The sequence below is a fragment of the Lissotriton helveticus genome, chromosome 12 (assembly GCF_964261635.1).
Source record: "Lissotriton helveticus chromosome 12, aLisHel1.1, whole genome shotgun sequence".
Classification (NCBI taxonomy): Eukaryota; Metazoa; Chordata; class Amphibia; order Caudata; family Salamandridae; genus Lissotriton; species Lissotriton helveticus.
Window position 1 is genome coordinate 908,802,630 of NC_136073.1, and position 15,839 is coordinate 908,818,468.

General features: G+C 46.5%; 1 protein-coding gene across 1 annotated transcript in view; it reads right to left on the bottom strand.

Moving 5' to 3' along the window:
- Positions 1-3,492: 3,492 nt before the first annotated feature.
- LOC144798673 (dnaJ homolog subfamily C member 3-like) overlaps positions 3,493-15,839 on the bottom strand; it is a 139,869-nt gene continuing 127,522 nt past the window's right edge. The window contains exon 12 of the mRNA XM_078669656.1: positions 3,493-6,558. Coding sequence (XP_078525782.1) covers positions 6,419-6,558 — 140 coding nt within the window. The 3' untranslated portion in view covers positions 3,493-6,418. The remainder of the gene's footprint in view (positions 6,559-15,839) is intronic.

Genomic DNA, 15,839 nt, shown 5'->3' on the forward strand with positions numbered 1-15,839 from the left:
TGAATGGATGCTTTTGCTCTGCAATTTGCTCTTCAAGACTGACACTTGTAGCCAGGAGTGTCTCCTCAGGTCTGTCCGTGTGACCAACTGCCTGCTGTCCGTTTCTGCTGCGTTGTGTGGAGACTTCAGGCATGTGTTGGCAAAGGTCTTCCCTCTTACAAGAGCGTGGATGCCAGTCTCTAGAACTGCCTTGGGACGCGTTTCATTAAGTTTTCCACTTCTTACCAATGTTGGAGGGCCTACCAGTACAAGAGGGCGTTGGAGTCAGCGCTAACGCAGTGTTGCTGCTACACTTTCCACCCCACCATTTCCACTCTTTTGTTCTCTTTCTCGGGGGCGGGACAGTGGATGAGAGGAATATTGGCCTGCCTTTCTTTCTTGCCAAGACCACGATTATCGAATTTGCTATTGCCTTACCCCGAATGTTCAACGGGTCTTTAGAAGAGAGTTTATATTCCCTCTTGACCCTCAGGGTTACTGCCTTGCAGGCTGCTGGATCCCTAAATGCCTCCCTTCCTTGGTCTAGAATGCAGGGCATCATCAGATGGTATTGTTTCTTGCCTTGCGAGGGTACAAGGGTTTCCAATAAAAATAAAAGTCTGTGGAACAAGTTCCTCAACGACTCCCTAACCCACGCGGTCTGTAGTACGACAACTTCTCAACCACAATTATTTTTACCATGCATTCTTATACCATGAATTTTTGTGGTAAAGGAATGCGTGGTAAACCCACCCCCTAAAATCTAAACTGAATCCCACCCACTGCCTAAAAACTACTCCGTACCACAAACCTCCCATCCCCTAAAAACTTACACAAAACCCCCATACCTCCTAAAAACTAACACTAATCCCTCCCAACCCCTTAAAAATAACACAAACCCCTCCCACCCCCTAAAAACTGTCACAACTACGCACTGCCTTAAAACTAATTCGAACCCCCACGCCATTAAAACTAACTCGAACCCCCACTCCCTTAAAACGAACCAACCCCCCAACTCCCTTAAAACTAACTCAACCCGCCCCCAACTTCCTTAAAACTAACTCGAACAACCCACTCCCTAAAAACTAACCCATCCTGCCCCCTAAAAACGAACCCCTCCTACCCCCTAAAAGCTTACACAAACCCCCCCACCTCCTGAAAACTAAAAGGAACCCCCGATCCCCTAAAAAACTAATACAGACCCCCCCACTCCCTTAAAACTACTCTAACCCCTCCCGCCCCCTAAAAACGAACCAACCCCTCCCACCCACTAAAAACAATCACAAACTCTCCAACCCTTAAAATCTAACACAAACCCCATCCATCAAAATCTACCCCGAAGCCCTCCCACCACCTAAAAACCAACACCAACACCAAACCCCCCGGCCAAATCAGAACCCCTGTTACCTGTCCTGTTCCTCCGACCCTCCTCTCAACTCCGCCCAGCCCGAACACTAGACCGACTTAGCCTCGACCACGCACTTGCGTGGTTCAGGCTAAGTCGTTGTTCGGCTTGCGTGACTCCAGAACTCGTCGTTCCGGAGTTGTTCAGGATGTTCCCCCTTTTTACAGCTGGACTCCATACTTGTCCGCTGCCCTCTTTACCACCGAGTTGCACATGGTGACATCATCCAGAGGGGGTGACCTCAAAGGGTAGGAGGGAACTCCCTCCTCCGGGAGTCAGTGTCGAGTTCTTGCCAGTGGTCTTTGACATTATCGGTGCCCTGAAATATTCTCTAGGCTTACAGTTCTTCTACCTCGAAGAACATTTATTGCGCTTCTTCTTGTGGCTCTGGTGTGGTGGGTGGATAGAGTGCGAGCAGCCGTTCCTCCTTCCAGCTCGGCTTCCCCAAGTACTTTGACGGGATCCAATATTCTCGAAGGGATGCATTGAAACCCCTCTTTTTAGAGGACTGCCATCATTTCAGGTTAGAGGCATTTTTTTTTCTGCTCGACTTTGAGTGCACTAACCAGCATCGATTGCGGTCGTCCACCTCTTCTTCAAAGCCTAGGCTTTGACGTTTGTAGATTTATTTAGTCTCTCACTCGTCCTTCGATGTTGAGTGTTTCTCTGAGGGACGTCCTTCATTAATGTCTTTATCTCTGGACCCGTGGGGCTACTTGTGTTTCAACTTTCTTTTAGTGCTAAGGCAGTATGTAATAATCAGGATAAAGCTGGTGTGATGGAGCCAATGTAGGTTTATTCCAGTAGTAGATAAACATGTACAAATCCTCACAAACGGGTATATCAGCAGTCCTAAGTATCCATCAACAGTCCCACCGGGAGCAGCCTGCTCAACCCCATCCATCCGTCATTCTGCTCCAGTCACCCAAGCATTCCACACTCAGCCCTCACACCAACATTCCACTCAGAACATTCACACAGGCTGAGCAGCTGGGGACAAGTTAACATAAGAGATAGATAGCAATGGGAGATTACTACACAGTATTGTGGGATTTGGAGTTTAACAACTTTTGTTCAGCCGACCCTTGTTTTTGGACGTCACCTGAGGGCGTTTTCGGAGTTCTCTCCTTTTGATTCTTTGGTGGAACCTCTGGCTCAAATTCAACGACAACTTCTCCCTCTGCATGGAAGCCCTCAACCTGCCCTACCTCAGGGTCTAAATGTTACTCTTCATCTCTTGGCAGCCTTAGCTCTCTCAGTGACCAGCTGCCTTTTTTCTGTGTCTGCATGGTGGCATAGTGTGCCTGCCTCTGCGTTGCCCTAGTCCTTGGCATTTCCGGGAGTAACTTGGCACACACTTCGCAGCCTTCGGCGCTGTGGTCTGTTGGCAGGCAGAGGTTGTAGACTTGATGGCTGTCTTTCTGAATGAATTAATGGCGACAAATGGGACTCTAAAGAGAGTGTTCTACATTTTCCTTGGTATTTCCTGCGCCCTACCCATGCGATCCCAATCCACATGGTCGGTTGCCCATTTGGTCCACCAACGTTTTGGTTTTTTCTTTCTTCTCTCTCTAGGGGTGTCCTTTGTAGTGGATTTTCCCCATGTTGTCCTGGACAATTTGCCAAACTTCTCGCTTTTCTTATCCTGCATCCGCAGAGCTTCAACTAAGGCTTTCAGACTCAACGGGGAAAAATAATCTTTAGATGGCAACCAGGTACAGGGGATCCTGGAGGGAATGTCTGATGTCAGAAGGGGACAGACATTGCATCAAATAGCCACACAACGCTGAACAATTTTTTTTTCATAAGGGAAAAAGAGGACTAAGGAAAGTATTCCGACCACACCATTAGATGGCGAAAAAATACACAGTAAGCCAATACAAAAAGATTCAGATTAGAAACACCCGTGCTCAGGATACTTACTCCTCTCTGTTACTTTTCAGAAATACAGACAGGCGGCTCTGGCCGCTTGTGAGGTTATTGAACATCCCCAATCACCTTCTATACACAGTATATCCAGAATGGAAATCCAGTTGTATAAAGTTGAAACATGTACAATTGTCAAACCCTGTGCCAACCCTTGAATAAAGTACTCTGCCGCAGACAGATTCTTGTTCAACTCGCTGTGGAGTGTTTATAGAGCATTCAGATCTTAAATAGAAATATAATTTTTCTTGTCTGCATCCTCTCGATTTACAACCTAAATAATATACAGATTACTGGGAATCAGGGCAGCGCAGTAAGCACGCTGGGGTTTTCTGTCATCGGCATGCTTTCCCAGCATGTTACTTACTGCGCTATGAACAAAAGGATCATTTACAAATATGCCAGTTGGCAAAACACAAAGAAAGACAAACCCAAATCCAACGAAACGTAGAAAAAGGACATGGTTTAGAAAGTGTGCACCCCTCTAACAGCTCTGCAAAAATTCACATTGTTAAACATAAAAATAAAACCTTCACTGGAGGCAATGATGCCTCTCTACAGCATCAACTTTACCCCTCCTCGTCTAAAATAATTTAATACACAGTAGGTGAACTTTGAACACAGAGTGCAGTAACTGCTGTCCAACCTTTGGTGCAATGCTCCAATGTATACCTAAAACAAAGTCTTAATTTTTCATTTATTTGCTGTCTAGCTCGCAAAGATTGGCCTAACCTTGGGCCAGTAGGTTCATGGTGGGTAAAGTGTGGGTAGTAAAAAACCCAGCAAACTAGACAAGTCCAATAGGATTTTTGTTTGACAAATGGGGCTCAACGGACAGTCTTCCTCAGCATTTTGGCACATTGGTCAAGGACTTATAAGATGCAAGTCTAACTGAAGTTTGGAGTTACCTGACGTCACACTAGAGGCTGCTGTGGTGAAGTCAGGTGGTTGTTTTCATGAACTTGTTGGTGGCATCAAAGAACTTGCAAAAATCTCCAGCCTCGTTAGCAGCCCAACGAAGCGAGCCATGCTTTTAATGGCAAGGTAGACTAAAAGCTGCTGCCAAGGACAGCAAGAGAGGCCAAAGATAGGTGCAGACAGCAGACGGTTGGAAAGTGTGCTTTGCCTATGCAGGTTATGATCCTTCAAATCCTGCAAACATTCAAGTTCCAGACTTTGAGCTCATAAGTGTGGATCTAGTTGTGTCCACATCTGGAATACTCAGTACACAAAAAGCAACACCACTTTGAGAGTTACTTTCTATTCTGTGCAATAGACCATTTCCAATTCAAATGAGAAATCAGAGGGAAGTCACTGAGCACCCAGAAGAGCAATAAACCTCTGTGCCATCAGCCCTTGTTCTCCTTTTAATTGTTTACTGTACTCCGATTTCCCCGGATTGCCAATAAATTAAATAAAAAACTGACCATGACCGAAAAAAGCAACATATTGGAAGCCAGCGACTCGGTTCGCATGTTTTCCATGCACGTTTTCTCTCAAGTAGCAGCGCCCTATGTCAAACACACATCTTTCGGCACACAGGTTCAAACCATTATGACATCTGAAGACCATCAGCAACAATTTTTTGAGAGGGGTGCAACTCCTTCAAATAAAGAGTATACAAAAGAACCCGGTGCGACCATGAGCAGGAAGCCGGCTCGCGGACTAGTCTCGGACATTCCAGCCAATGGCATTGAAAATGTAATGCCAACTCACCAGCACTGCAGGGCCCACTAAAATAACATTTCTAAAAAAATAAAAGAAGCATTTTCAATAGTTGGAGATTTGTTGGCAACGGTAACTGTGTGAACATGCCAGTTCACTGAGAAGACCCTGCCGGGGCTGATCAGCGTGGCGTTTTCATACTTGTGCCATAAATAAAATGCTGGGTATTTATTTTCTCACCTTTAACCTCATGAAACAGAAGGGGGGGGCTATGGTTTTCTGTCACAGGAGCTTCCCATTACAAGCCCTTGCTGTGAATCTAAGATGGCATGCAAACTGTTCTAAAGGAAGAATAGGAACGAAAAACAAACTTGGATGCTACCCAAAACTTGGGAAACAGTAAGGAACAAAAAAACCCAGGCTCAGAACAAACACACTTAATCCCACTTTTACTGGCAGGTTTTCTTCATGTCTCGTCAGTGAATGAACCACTCCAGCCCAGGCACTCTTAGAGCTCACATGCAGAGAGCCTTTTCCAAGCAGCACGCAGTCTATGCATACTGCACGAACATGAACAGTGCCTGAGCAGCCGCAGCATAGTTGAAACAATACTCCGCACTACTAGTCTCAGAAAGAGGTACATACTTGGGGTGGGATAAAGTATCACGTGACTCAGTCCAAGCTGATCTGATGTTGCCGTTGTTATGTTGGAGACGACATGGCCCTGGCTGCGCAATCAAGCATAGGGCCGCTGCCGCCCACAGGATAACACTTTATTGTATAAAGGAGTGTGCCCACCATGTAAACTTGTAAAATACAGCACAGTTACCGATAAGTGGAATCTGATTAGAAAGGCTGAGTTTGTGGCCTTCTCCATTTGAAGAACCAGAATTGTAACAAGAGCGGAGTGTGGCTTGGTTTGGATAAATGCATACAATGCCAAATGAACTCCAATAACAGCAAAAAGCCAAAAACTGCATGACCAGGGCACTTCCTAGAACCAAACATCCCACATCTCTGGAAGGGTTCAAGCTGCAAGCAACTTCAGTTTGGCTCTGGGCTCCAAAGAATCGTGTGCACTCCCCGTCAGCGGTCAGAGGAGTCAGAGTGCATAGAAGGATTGCTTCTTTGAGATTAACTTTAGAAGATGCACACTCCGCAGAAAAACAACACAGGATGCTTCTCAGATCAACTTTTCAGCTCCAATCTTTGCTGAACAACATTTTGCAAACTGGTGGAAGGACGTGCAAAGGAGCCCCTGTATACGTCCCTCTGGGGCCGATCGCAGCCTGCCCACCACCGGGGAATGCCATCCAGTATGAAGGCCAGTCCTGATTCATTTTATTGACCAAGTTCAGCAAAGTTGATACACATCCAATTTTAAAACCTCTGGCTTTAAGACAGTCTACATTTCCTAATTCCCAGATTTTCAGTTTTGCAAAATTAATTGAAGTTAAATTTGAACTGGAAATTGCCAGATGTGAAGGGGTTAAACTCGAACGGCCACTGTTGGGGGTGCCCTCCTCCTTGCTGGTTTTCGGGGTCCAGGGGATCTTCGCCGGCATCAACCTTTTGTCGCATTTCTGTGAAGATAAAAAAGTAAGAGTGTTCTCAAATACTGGGGATAATCACTAGTGATAAAAATACTCAGATCTACCTATTAGGAAGGAAAGAAGGACACAGACACACACACAGAGACACATGTTTAAAATCACAATTTCTCATCTTCCTTAATATGATGAGCAGAAATGAAAACCCTCATCAGACAAAAGCCACCCTCCCCAACCTCTAGTAGGGAAGGGGGGTAGCGTAAGACCCAGCCGCTGTTAGGATCCTTTCTTTAAAGACATTATTAATAGGCCTGGGTGGTAAATTCTGTTCCGCTTGCGGAATTTGGCTAATTTCGCGTTCCGTAGAAAACGCGAAATTGCCCAAAATTCTGCGTTCGGTGACTTTGCGAAATTGTTTGCTTGTTCGCGTTCTCAAAATGTGTTTGCGCAAGATATTTCCCCCCAAGCACGCAAACAGCGATTGCGAACAGGAAAAAAGCATCGCGAACAAACAATTCTGTGTGTTCGCGGCGATTTTTTACCGTTTCGCGGAGATTTGCGAAACGCGATTACGCATATACCGCCCACCCCTAATAATTAAGGAATGTCAAACCTGGGTCCAGGAGAGCTGGATCATTGCCACATTATCAGGATCAAGGCTGACTATATGGGCACTACCAACGGCGAACTGTGATAGCCGCACTTCGCTCTCCCGTTTCCTTTATATAACAATGATTAGTGCACAGACACTCCTGCACCCGCTGTCTTTAGGTGCAACTGCAGATAGTAATCAATTCACTACTGTGCAGATAATGAGTCCAGCAAGCGTTCAATTTAGTCATCAGTTTTATTTAGTTGGTACAAAAGAGCATCATTCAGCGTGTCGTTTTTAACTGTCTCTTTGTGATGGAACATTCTGTAAATTGAGTATGAAATAGTCTTCTTTGTTTGTCATGTGTAGATGTGTCCATTGTGTGTATGTTTATGTTTTTATATATGTATAATCCACAGCCCTGATGAAGTTCAATCAACCGATCAGAACGAAACGTGTTGGCTGGATGATCCTCTTTTGTACCAACTAAATAAAACAGAGGACTAAATTGGACACTTGGCTGGACTCATTATCTGGACAGTAGTGAACTGATTACGGTCTGTGGTGCACCACTCCATTAATGCTGCAAGGCTGACCATGTAAAGGAGTTCATAGTTTAGGGGCGTATTTACAGTTCGCAAACCTTGCACACAGCATAACCAAATGAGTACAAAAAGGGAAGTACTTGAAGGCCCAGAATTAAGATGAGACAATAGTCTAATTTACGATGGAGAGACGAGCAGAGTTAATGGACGTAAAAAGGTAGGGCTCCAGAACCTGGTTCGGTCTTCACAAACTCCACAAAGCAGTGCGTGGCAAGACCAGTATCACTCATTTACCTGTAATGACGTAAACACTACAGGTAGTCTTCTGGCTCACATGATTTACCTATTGGGACAGTGTAGGAAAGTGCCCCATTTGACATGGTTACCCCCTCACTTTTTGCCTGGTATCTGGTGCAACTTTGAATGAGAGTGTACTGGGTTCCTGCTAACCAGGCCCCCAGTAGCAGTGTTCTTTCTTGAACGATTGTTCTATGATTACCCCTGCCCTTTAGAATCCCTTTAAGTCCCTAGTACGTGGTAACCCGGGTACCTAAGGCCTTGGAACTAAAGAGGGCCCCTAAGGGCTGCAGCACGTAAGTGCCACCCTAAGGGACCCCTCACAAAGCTCATGTAAACTGCCAGTGCAGCCTGCGTGTCTTGGTGCAGAGAAAATCGAAGAGTCGACATGGCACACCTCCATTTGCGCCATACTTGCCAGCACTGCATGAGGTATAGGTAAGTAACCCCTATGGCAGGCCTTACAACCCCAAGGCAGGGTGCACTATACCCATGTGAGGGCAAATCTGCGGGAGTGGATATGCCCTGGTGATATCCAAGTTTACCTTCGATATTACCCGTGCACAGGGAAGCCATAACGAGAACATGGGCTGGACACGCATCACGAGTTCCACAGCTGCATAATGGCTTCATTGTACCCCAAGGTGTCTTAATAAAGCCACACTGATGCCAGTGTTGGATTTATTACGAAATGCATCCAGAGGGCACCTTCGAGGTGGCCCCTGAAAACCTACAGACTACTGGTGTGTTGATTGACTGGTCTCGACCAGTCAGCCACCATAGACAGGTTACTAGTCTCCTGAGGTGACAGCAGTCACTGTAGGAGGTCAGGAACAAAGCCTGCCCCGGGCAGAGGTGTTCACACCTCCTCCAAGCGGGATGGGCATTCCAGGGCAGGAAGCTTCAAAGGCCCTGCAGCCTTTATTATGCGACCCCGGGCCTCACCAGATAGTGAAGGTGCCCACCCCCCTGTCCTAACCCCACTTTTGGAGGCAAGACAGGTAGTAAAATTAGTAAGATTAGAAGATGTGTCCATATTCAACCAGCATTACCTCAAGGGTGGGCCAGATTATGTTGACTCCACATTTTAGATTCCTCCATGTACTTTTGAATGGAATTAGCATTCTAGAGTCAGGGTTAGGCCCACTAAGTGGTCATATAGAGAGAGTGGACACCTTAAGGGTAGGCAGCCCCTTGGCTACTACCTATCACTCTCCGTAAACGCCCTTAAATTAAGTATTTAGTTGGTACTCCTGAACCCAAGAACTCGGAATCGACAGATCAACAGAAGGAGGAAGAAGAGTCACTGCCTGGCGAGAACTGCAGCAGAACTTTGGAGCGAAGCCCTGCTGTCCTCAGTCCCCTCTCGACAATTGCGAGAAAGTGACTTGTTGTGTAAGCAGGAAAACTACCAAAGTCTTGGGTAGCCTTCTAGTACTTCGAAAATCACCAGCAGTTTCTCTTGGAGCAGAGGAACTACTCCCCTGCAGTCCACAGGCACTGTGAAGCAGAGTCAGGTCCAGCGCCTTGCAGCTCCATGGTCCGACCGTCATTGCGGATGACCAGGAGGAGGTAGTCGTGGCTCTGGAAGGTCAGATCTATCTCTCCTCAGAGTGTGAAGATACCAGGACCAAATGGAGCTGTGCAGCACCAACCCCTGGGGTACTGGACACCCTGCACCAAACACAAACAGTGAGAGCACAGTCCAGATTCCCACTGCACCAGGATCAAGCAGCCGTCGAGGAACGTCAGCATCACTGAGACCCACTTCAAGAGTGGCCCAGGTGCTTAGATTTTGACCCTGCCAGCAGTTTGTCCCTAACTGCTGTTTGTCCCTGATCGCGAGGTGCATCTTTGCACACCCAGTCCAGCCGACTTAACCACTCTGCCGCCGAGTCCCAACGAAATGGCTGTGCCCCTGTGCTCCGAGACCTTTGCGACCTTAGCCTCCATTTGGGAGCCCCCGGACTTATCCGCAAGTTCCACTATGCAGCCTGTTTTTGGATGGCCCCCCTTTCGACTTAGTTCACCAGCTACCAACCCCACCGGCACCCTGCACCTGGTAGAACCCGGGGAGGGTGGAAGGGTGGTGTTTCCGAAGAACTACTGGTAGTACTTTGGATCTTGGCCCACAACAACACCGAACCCTGAAGGTGAACCACTGAATCCGACCACGCCCCTACCTTTATGCATCTTTGACTTTGCCTCTCACAGGACTGCATTGTGCGTTAAAGCGCACAGATTTGTAAACTTTAATTACCTGAGACCATTCTACTGAAAACTGTATTTACCTTTGTACGAAGTTCTCAGTTCTAAAATAAATATATATGTGTTATTTTCTAATTTGGTCTCTGATTTGTTAAATGAGTGTCATTTATTGGCTGTGTGTGTACAAAAAATGCTTAGCACTGCCCTCTGATAAGCCTAACTGCTCGCCCACACTTTGTCAAAAGATAGCATTCGTTTTACCTACTTTTGCCTCTGTAAACCAATTGCGGACCCACTGGACTCTCTGAACAGTGTGTACTACATAGAGACCCTGCTCCCTACAGACAGTCTGATAGCATACGAGTTTTCTTCTTGAAAAAAATTGCAAGGATAAGAGTCATAAGCCCAGAACTCAAGGAGATCTCTCCCATTAACACCTCAGTGGGATACACGCGTTCCGTTTTGGGTATCATATACGAAGAAACAAGTTACACCAAACAAGACTTGCAGTCCCACCTCCAAATTACATGTGTTAAGTACACAGCAATACACCTAGTGAAAACTCCTGCATCCAATGTCAAACAAAACAAACACCCGAGTACAAACCAGGTGTGATCTGGGCAAATAGAAGGATCAGAGAAAATCTTCTAATATCAAATGCTGAGCAACATTTTCAAAAGTAACCACCTTCAATCTGGTTTAACCCCTTGGCTGCGGGGCTGTTTCCCCCGCTGTGCTGGGGCGCGCGTACAGCGCCCCCGTGCTCATGACGAGGTCAGCTCGTCATGAGCAACGGTGCTCGTGTGCTCAAGACGAGTCGCGCGAGCGTTCCAACGGTCATGACGAGCTCAGCTCGTCATGAGCACACGAGCACCGTGGCTCATGACGAGCTGACCTCGTCATGAGCATAGGCGGGGTTAAGGAAACTTTCAAGTTTTCAGTGGTCCTCAAATGGATTTTAGATCCAGGTGTGCAGGCCCTGTTGTAATACTCCTCCATGAGGGCCTCCTTCGGGGATTACGGGACATGCACTCCTTGGTTCAACAGACAAAGGCTTTGGTAAAGTCTGCCTTGACAGAGCCAAGTCTGGAAGTTTCTAAGGGCAGCCACTGTCCAAGGAGTTAGACTTCTACGTTCACTCCCAGCTAGGTAGGATGAGAACCCACATAGCCTTTGCTATAGATTCACAAACTGGTCATGTTCCCATTGGGTAATGACTGGATCATAAACGGTTCCCCTCTGGAAGTCGACTCAAAGAAGGAACAAACACAACTACAGATTGGCCATTGATTAAGGCCAAGTGTGTGTGTGTGTATTCAGCTTGTGTGTGTGTGGTTGTGCGCGTGTGTGTAAGAGAGTATATATATATATATATATATATATATTTATATTGTTTTTTAATTACCTACTGGCAACCTAGTTTCCATAGGAAGAGCGTTTTTTGTTTTGACAATAACTTGCGCCATTTGACCAATCCTCACAAAATTCTAGTACGACGCTCACTTCAGCTGCAAACTTGAAAGTTTCAGGATGATCCGTCAAGCCAGGGCAGAGAAAAAGAGGGGTCCCAAAATGCGTCTTCCCCATGCAATTTCCCATAAGGACTTTAGACACAGCTACAGCCCAAACCGCTGAACGGAATTACACCAAATATGGCTGAAAAGTAGCTGTTGGCCCTGAAGATTAAGTTTTTCTGATTTGGTGTAAAACTGTTCAGTAGTTGCGGTGTTGTTAAAAGAAATTCAAATTTGCATACACAGGAACACGGATCCTTAGAGGAAATCGATTGGCTGCCGACAATTCAAACCAGGTGGTGTTGGCAGCCATCGTGGGACTTCACTTTAGCAGAGTCCAACCAAAAAGTTGGAATAAAGAGAAGGGGGCAGGGTAGGAATACCCCGACTCCCTGGGGGCCGAAATTGGCTTAGGAAGGGTGGCTGTGCGGCCCCCTCCTCATTGTCTAATAGTCAGGCCCGGGGGCCAAAATCAGGCTGGCAGGGGGGCTTCATGGCACCCTTCTTCAATTTAAATGTGGCATGGCCACTCACACCCACACTCACAACCCACTTACTCACTAACAGACCCAATCACAGACCCATGGAGACACTCATGCTCACTCACACACCCATTTTCAAAGGTTACAAGTTACAGTTAGGGGACAGAGTTTACAAAACCTTAGAAATTCACTGAAAAAAACAAAGGTTACAGCGATGTTACAGTTAGGAATTGGAATTTTAAAAAAACAGAAATTTATTGAAAAAACGAAGGTTCTGCAGACGTAGTTACGCTTACATTTCACTTGTACAAAACTAGTGAAATTCAGCAATGTACTGCTAATTATTATAACCTCACATATTTCATCACTCATAACATGGTCAGTGACATCACTGATGACATTATCCACAGAAGCACTGCCACATCAACTCACACCCCTATACAACCACTCATATACCCACGTACACACCATCACACATATACTCATTCACAGACCCATAGAAGTACTCACAACAGTTCACTCATCCATAGAGCCACTGAGACACCCACTCCCTCACAGGCACTCACTCACCATTAAGCTACTCATACAACCAGTCACTTACCCATACAGACACTCACAGAGTCACACACTCACCCATTCAGCTACTCACATGCTCACTTATTTACCTATGCAGGCACTCACTCACCCATACGGCCTCCCAACACAGCCATCCATTCACCCATATAAGCACTCGCACGACTTGCATACCCATTCAGACATTCATAGAAGCACTCGCACTTCCACTCACTCACCCACCCATTGACAGATGCTTACTCCACAAAACACCCACTCAAACAGCCACTCACTCACCCATACAGACACGTACACATCCAGTCACCCACTCATACAGCCATTCAGACACCCACCCACTCACTCACTCACCCACATGGTCACTTACACACCCACTCATCCACCCAAACAGCCACACACACCCACTCACTCACCCAGATACTCACACATCTACTTATACACCCATACAGTCACTCACACACCCATACAGGTACGCAGACACCCACTCAAACAGCCACTCACTCACCCATACAGACACTTAAACATCCAGTCACCCACTCATACAGCCATTCAGACACCCACCCACTCACTCACCCACATGGTCACTTACACACCCACTCATCCACCCATACAGCCACAGACACACCCACTCACCCAGATACTCACACATCTACTTATACACCCATACAGTCACTCACACACCCATACAGGTACGCAGACACCCACTCACACACGGATACACAGTGACACAGCCACTTAAAAAATATATGTTAGAAATAGTATCACTTATTAGTACTATAGAAAGTATACTATTTTAAGTTGTGTAGTACCTTGGTTCAGAGACCACTTTCCACTGTGTATTGATTTCCCACCTCCCCTTTTGTAGTTTTATACGGTGCAATCTTGACCCATAGGTATTGGAGGGCTTTACACGAGCAGCAGTTTCATTACACAAGGTAACATTCATTCTTGGTAGAGGGTCAGGAGATGAAGTGATTGCCCAGAATCACAGGACGTTGAGCAGATGCAGAGACTCGACTCTGGGTCTCCAGCTGCTGAGTCGGCAGCTCTGGCCATTACGCCACATACTCTCCCCTTCCTGTCTGTTTCTTCCCCACCTTTTTGACAAAAGCAGTGTATTTATTATTCACAAACTAGCGCTCAGTTGAGTTTTTTTCTTTCCTTTGATGTTTTTGTTCACTCTGCCCAAAACTCTTTCACAAACCTTTCTCCAGCATATCCACACCACACCAATCCGAAGGTGTGAACGGGTGGCCAATTACAGAGAGGATCATCTCCCTTGCCTCCCATTCCCAATTACAGAGTATCTTTCCTGATGTCCATCCAACTCCAACACCCTTCTTCTCTGCGTCCGGTAGGAGGCTGGAACTTACTGTTGCTGTGGTAGTAGTGTAGCCTCACTGCCAACAGGAACCTTGGTGGCAGAGGTTTGTAAATTTCTCCACATTTACATCTTTCAGGAATTATTTCAGCCGCACTGAGAAAGGAAGCTGCCTCCTGCGTCCACAGGGCGTTCTGCCTGCGTAATAGGACACTGTTTTTTATACCTCTGGAGGCTGTATCAGCGGCATCTAGAGCACACCGAATGGAGGTATTAGTTATGAGCTTGTCTTCCTGTATAAGATCATGGCTTTTTGTTTTATATTGGTCTGGAAGGTGTTGTAGGAGGATCTCTAGCTTGTCATAGTGCGCCCTATCATATCTGGCTAGTAAAGCCTGTGCGTTGGCAATTCTCCACATGTTGGCTGCTTGTGACGCAGTTCTTTTGGCAGATGCGTCCAAGAGTTTTGATTCCTCGTCAGGTGGTGGAGCATCCCCTGATGTTTGAGAATTGGCCCTGTTTCTAGCATTTGAAACAACTAAGTCATCTAATGGAAGCTGTCCCTTAATGTATGTAGGGTAAGTTGGGGCAGCCTTGTACTTTTTCTCTATTCTAGGGTTGATAACTCTGGCTCTAACCGGGTCTTTAAACACTTCGGGAGCGTGTTGAATTACCAAATTTAACATTGGCAGAATGGAGGTGGACCTTTGTGATGTTGCATAAGTGTCCATAAGGAAGTGTTCTTCTGTGGGGTCTGTATGTAAGTTTACCCCGTGGTATTCTGCAGCCCTGTGTATTAGTTGCGTGAAACCTATAGTGTCCTCTAGATGGATACACGTCCTCTTGTGGTACATCAGGAACGTCTGGTGTGCCATAACTTTCCCATGGATCATTTGGGATGTAAGACGAGGCTCCTCTAGAGCTTCATGATCTCCTTTGTCCCCAGTGGTGTCATCCTTATCCGGAGGTGGAGATTCAGGTGGTACTGGAGATGGAACAGGAAAAATGTATGGTGGAGGAGGAGAAGGAGGAGGAGGTGGAGAAGGAATCCTTAAAGGAGAAGTGGCAATGGAGGAGGAGGAGGAGGAGGTGGAGAAGGAATCCTTAAAGGAGAAGTGGCAATGGAGGAGGAGGAGGAGGAGGTGGAGAAGGGATCCTTAAAGGAGAAGTGGCAATGGAGGAGTAGGAGGAGGAGGTGGAGAAGGAATCCTTAAAGGAGAAGTGGCAATGGAGGAGGAGGAGGAGGTGGAGAAGGGATCCTTAAAGGAGAAGTGGTAATGTCTCTTTTCATTAATGGAAGTGGAGATGGTACAGGTTTGTCCATTTTCCTTTTGTTGGAAGGACTAATCCTGAGATGACCTGTTTCTGGGTCTTATTTCCAGAGTCTTTTGTGTAGGATCAGGCTGAAAAAGCTGTTCCTGTGAACATAGGGTGTTTAGGAGCCGATTTTTTGGGGTCAGAACACTTGTGCGGCACAGTCTTTGGAGTTGCTTTAGGCTCCTTTGGCTTGGTTTGGGAAGGTTTTGTGGGTTCCGAAGGTTTGGTTGGAGTCTTTGGAACCGATGGTTTAGATGGCTCCGATGATTTTTTCGGATCGGAGGTGCCTTGTGTTTTCAGAACAGGTTTTTTTTCGGTTCAAATGGTTTTTTGGGATTCGAAGGTTCGGTAGTGGCTTTCGGAACCGGTGACTTCCTTGGTTCAGAGGATTTCTACAAATCCAAAGGTTGAGTCTCTTTTGGTTTTAGTGCCAAATGTGCCAGTGTCGGACCAGGCTTCGGCACGGAC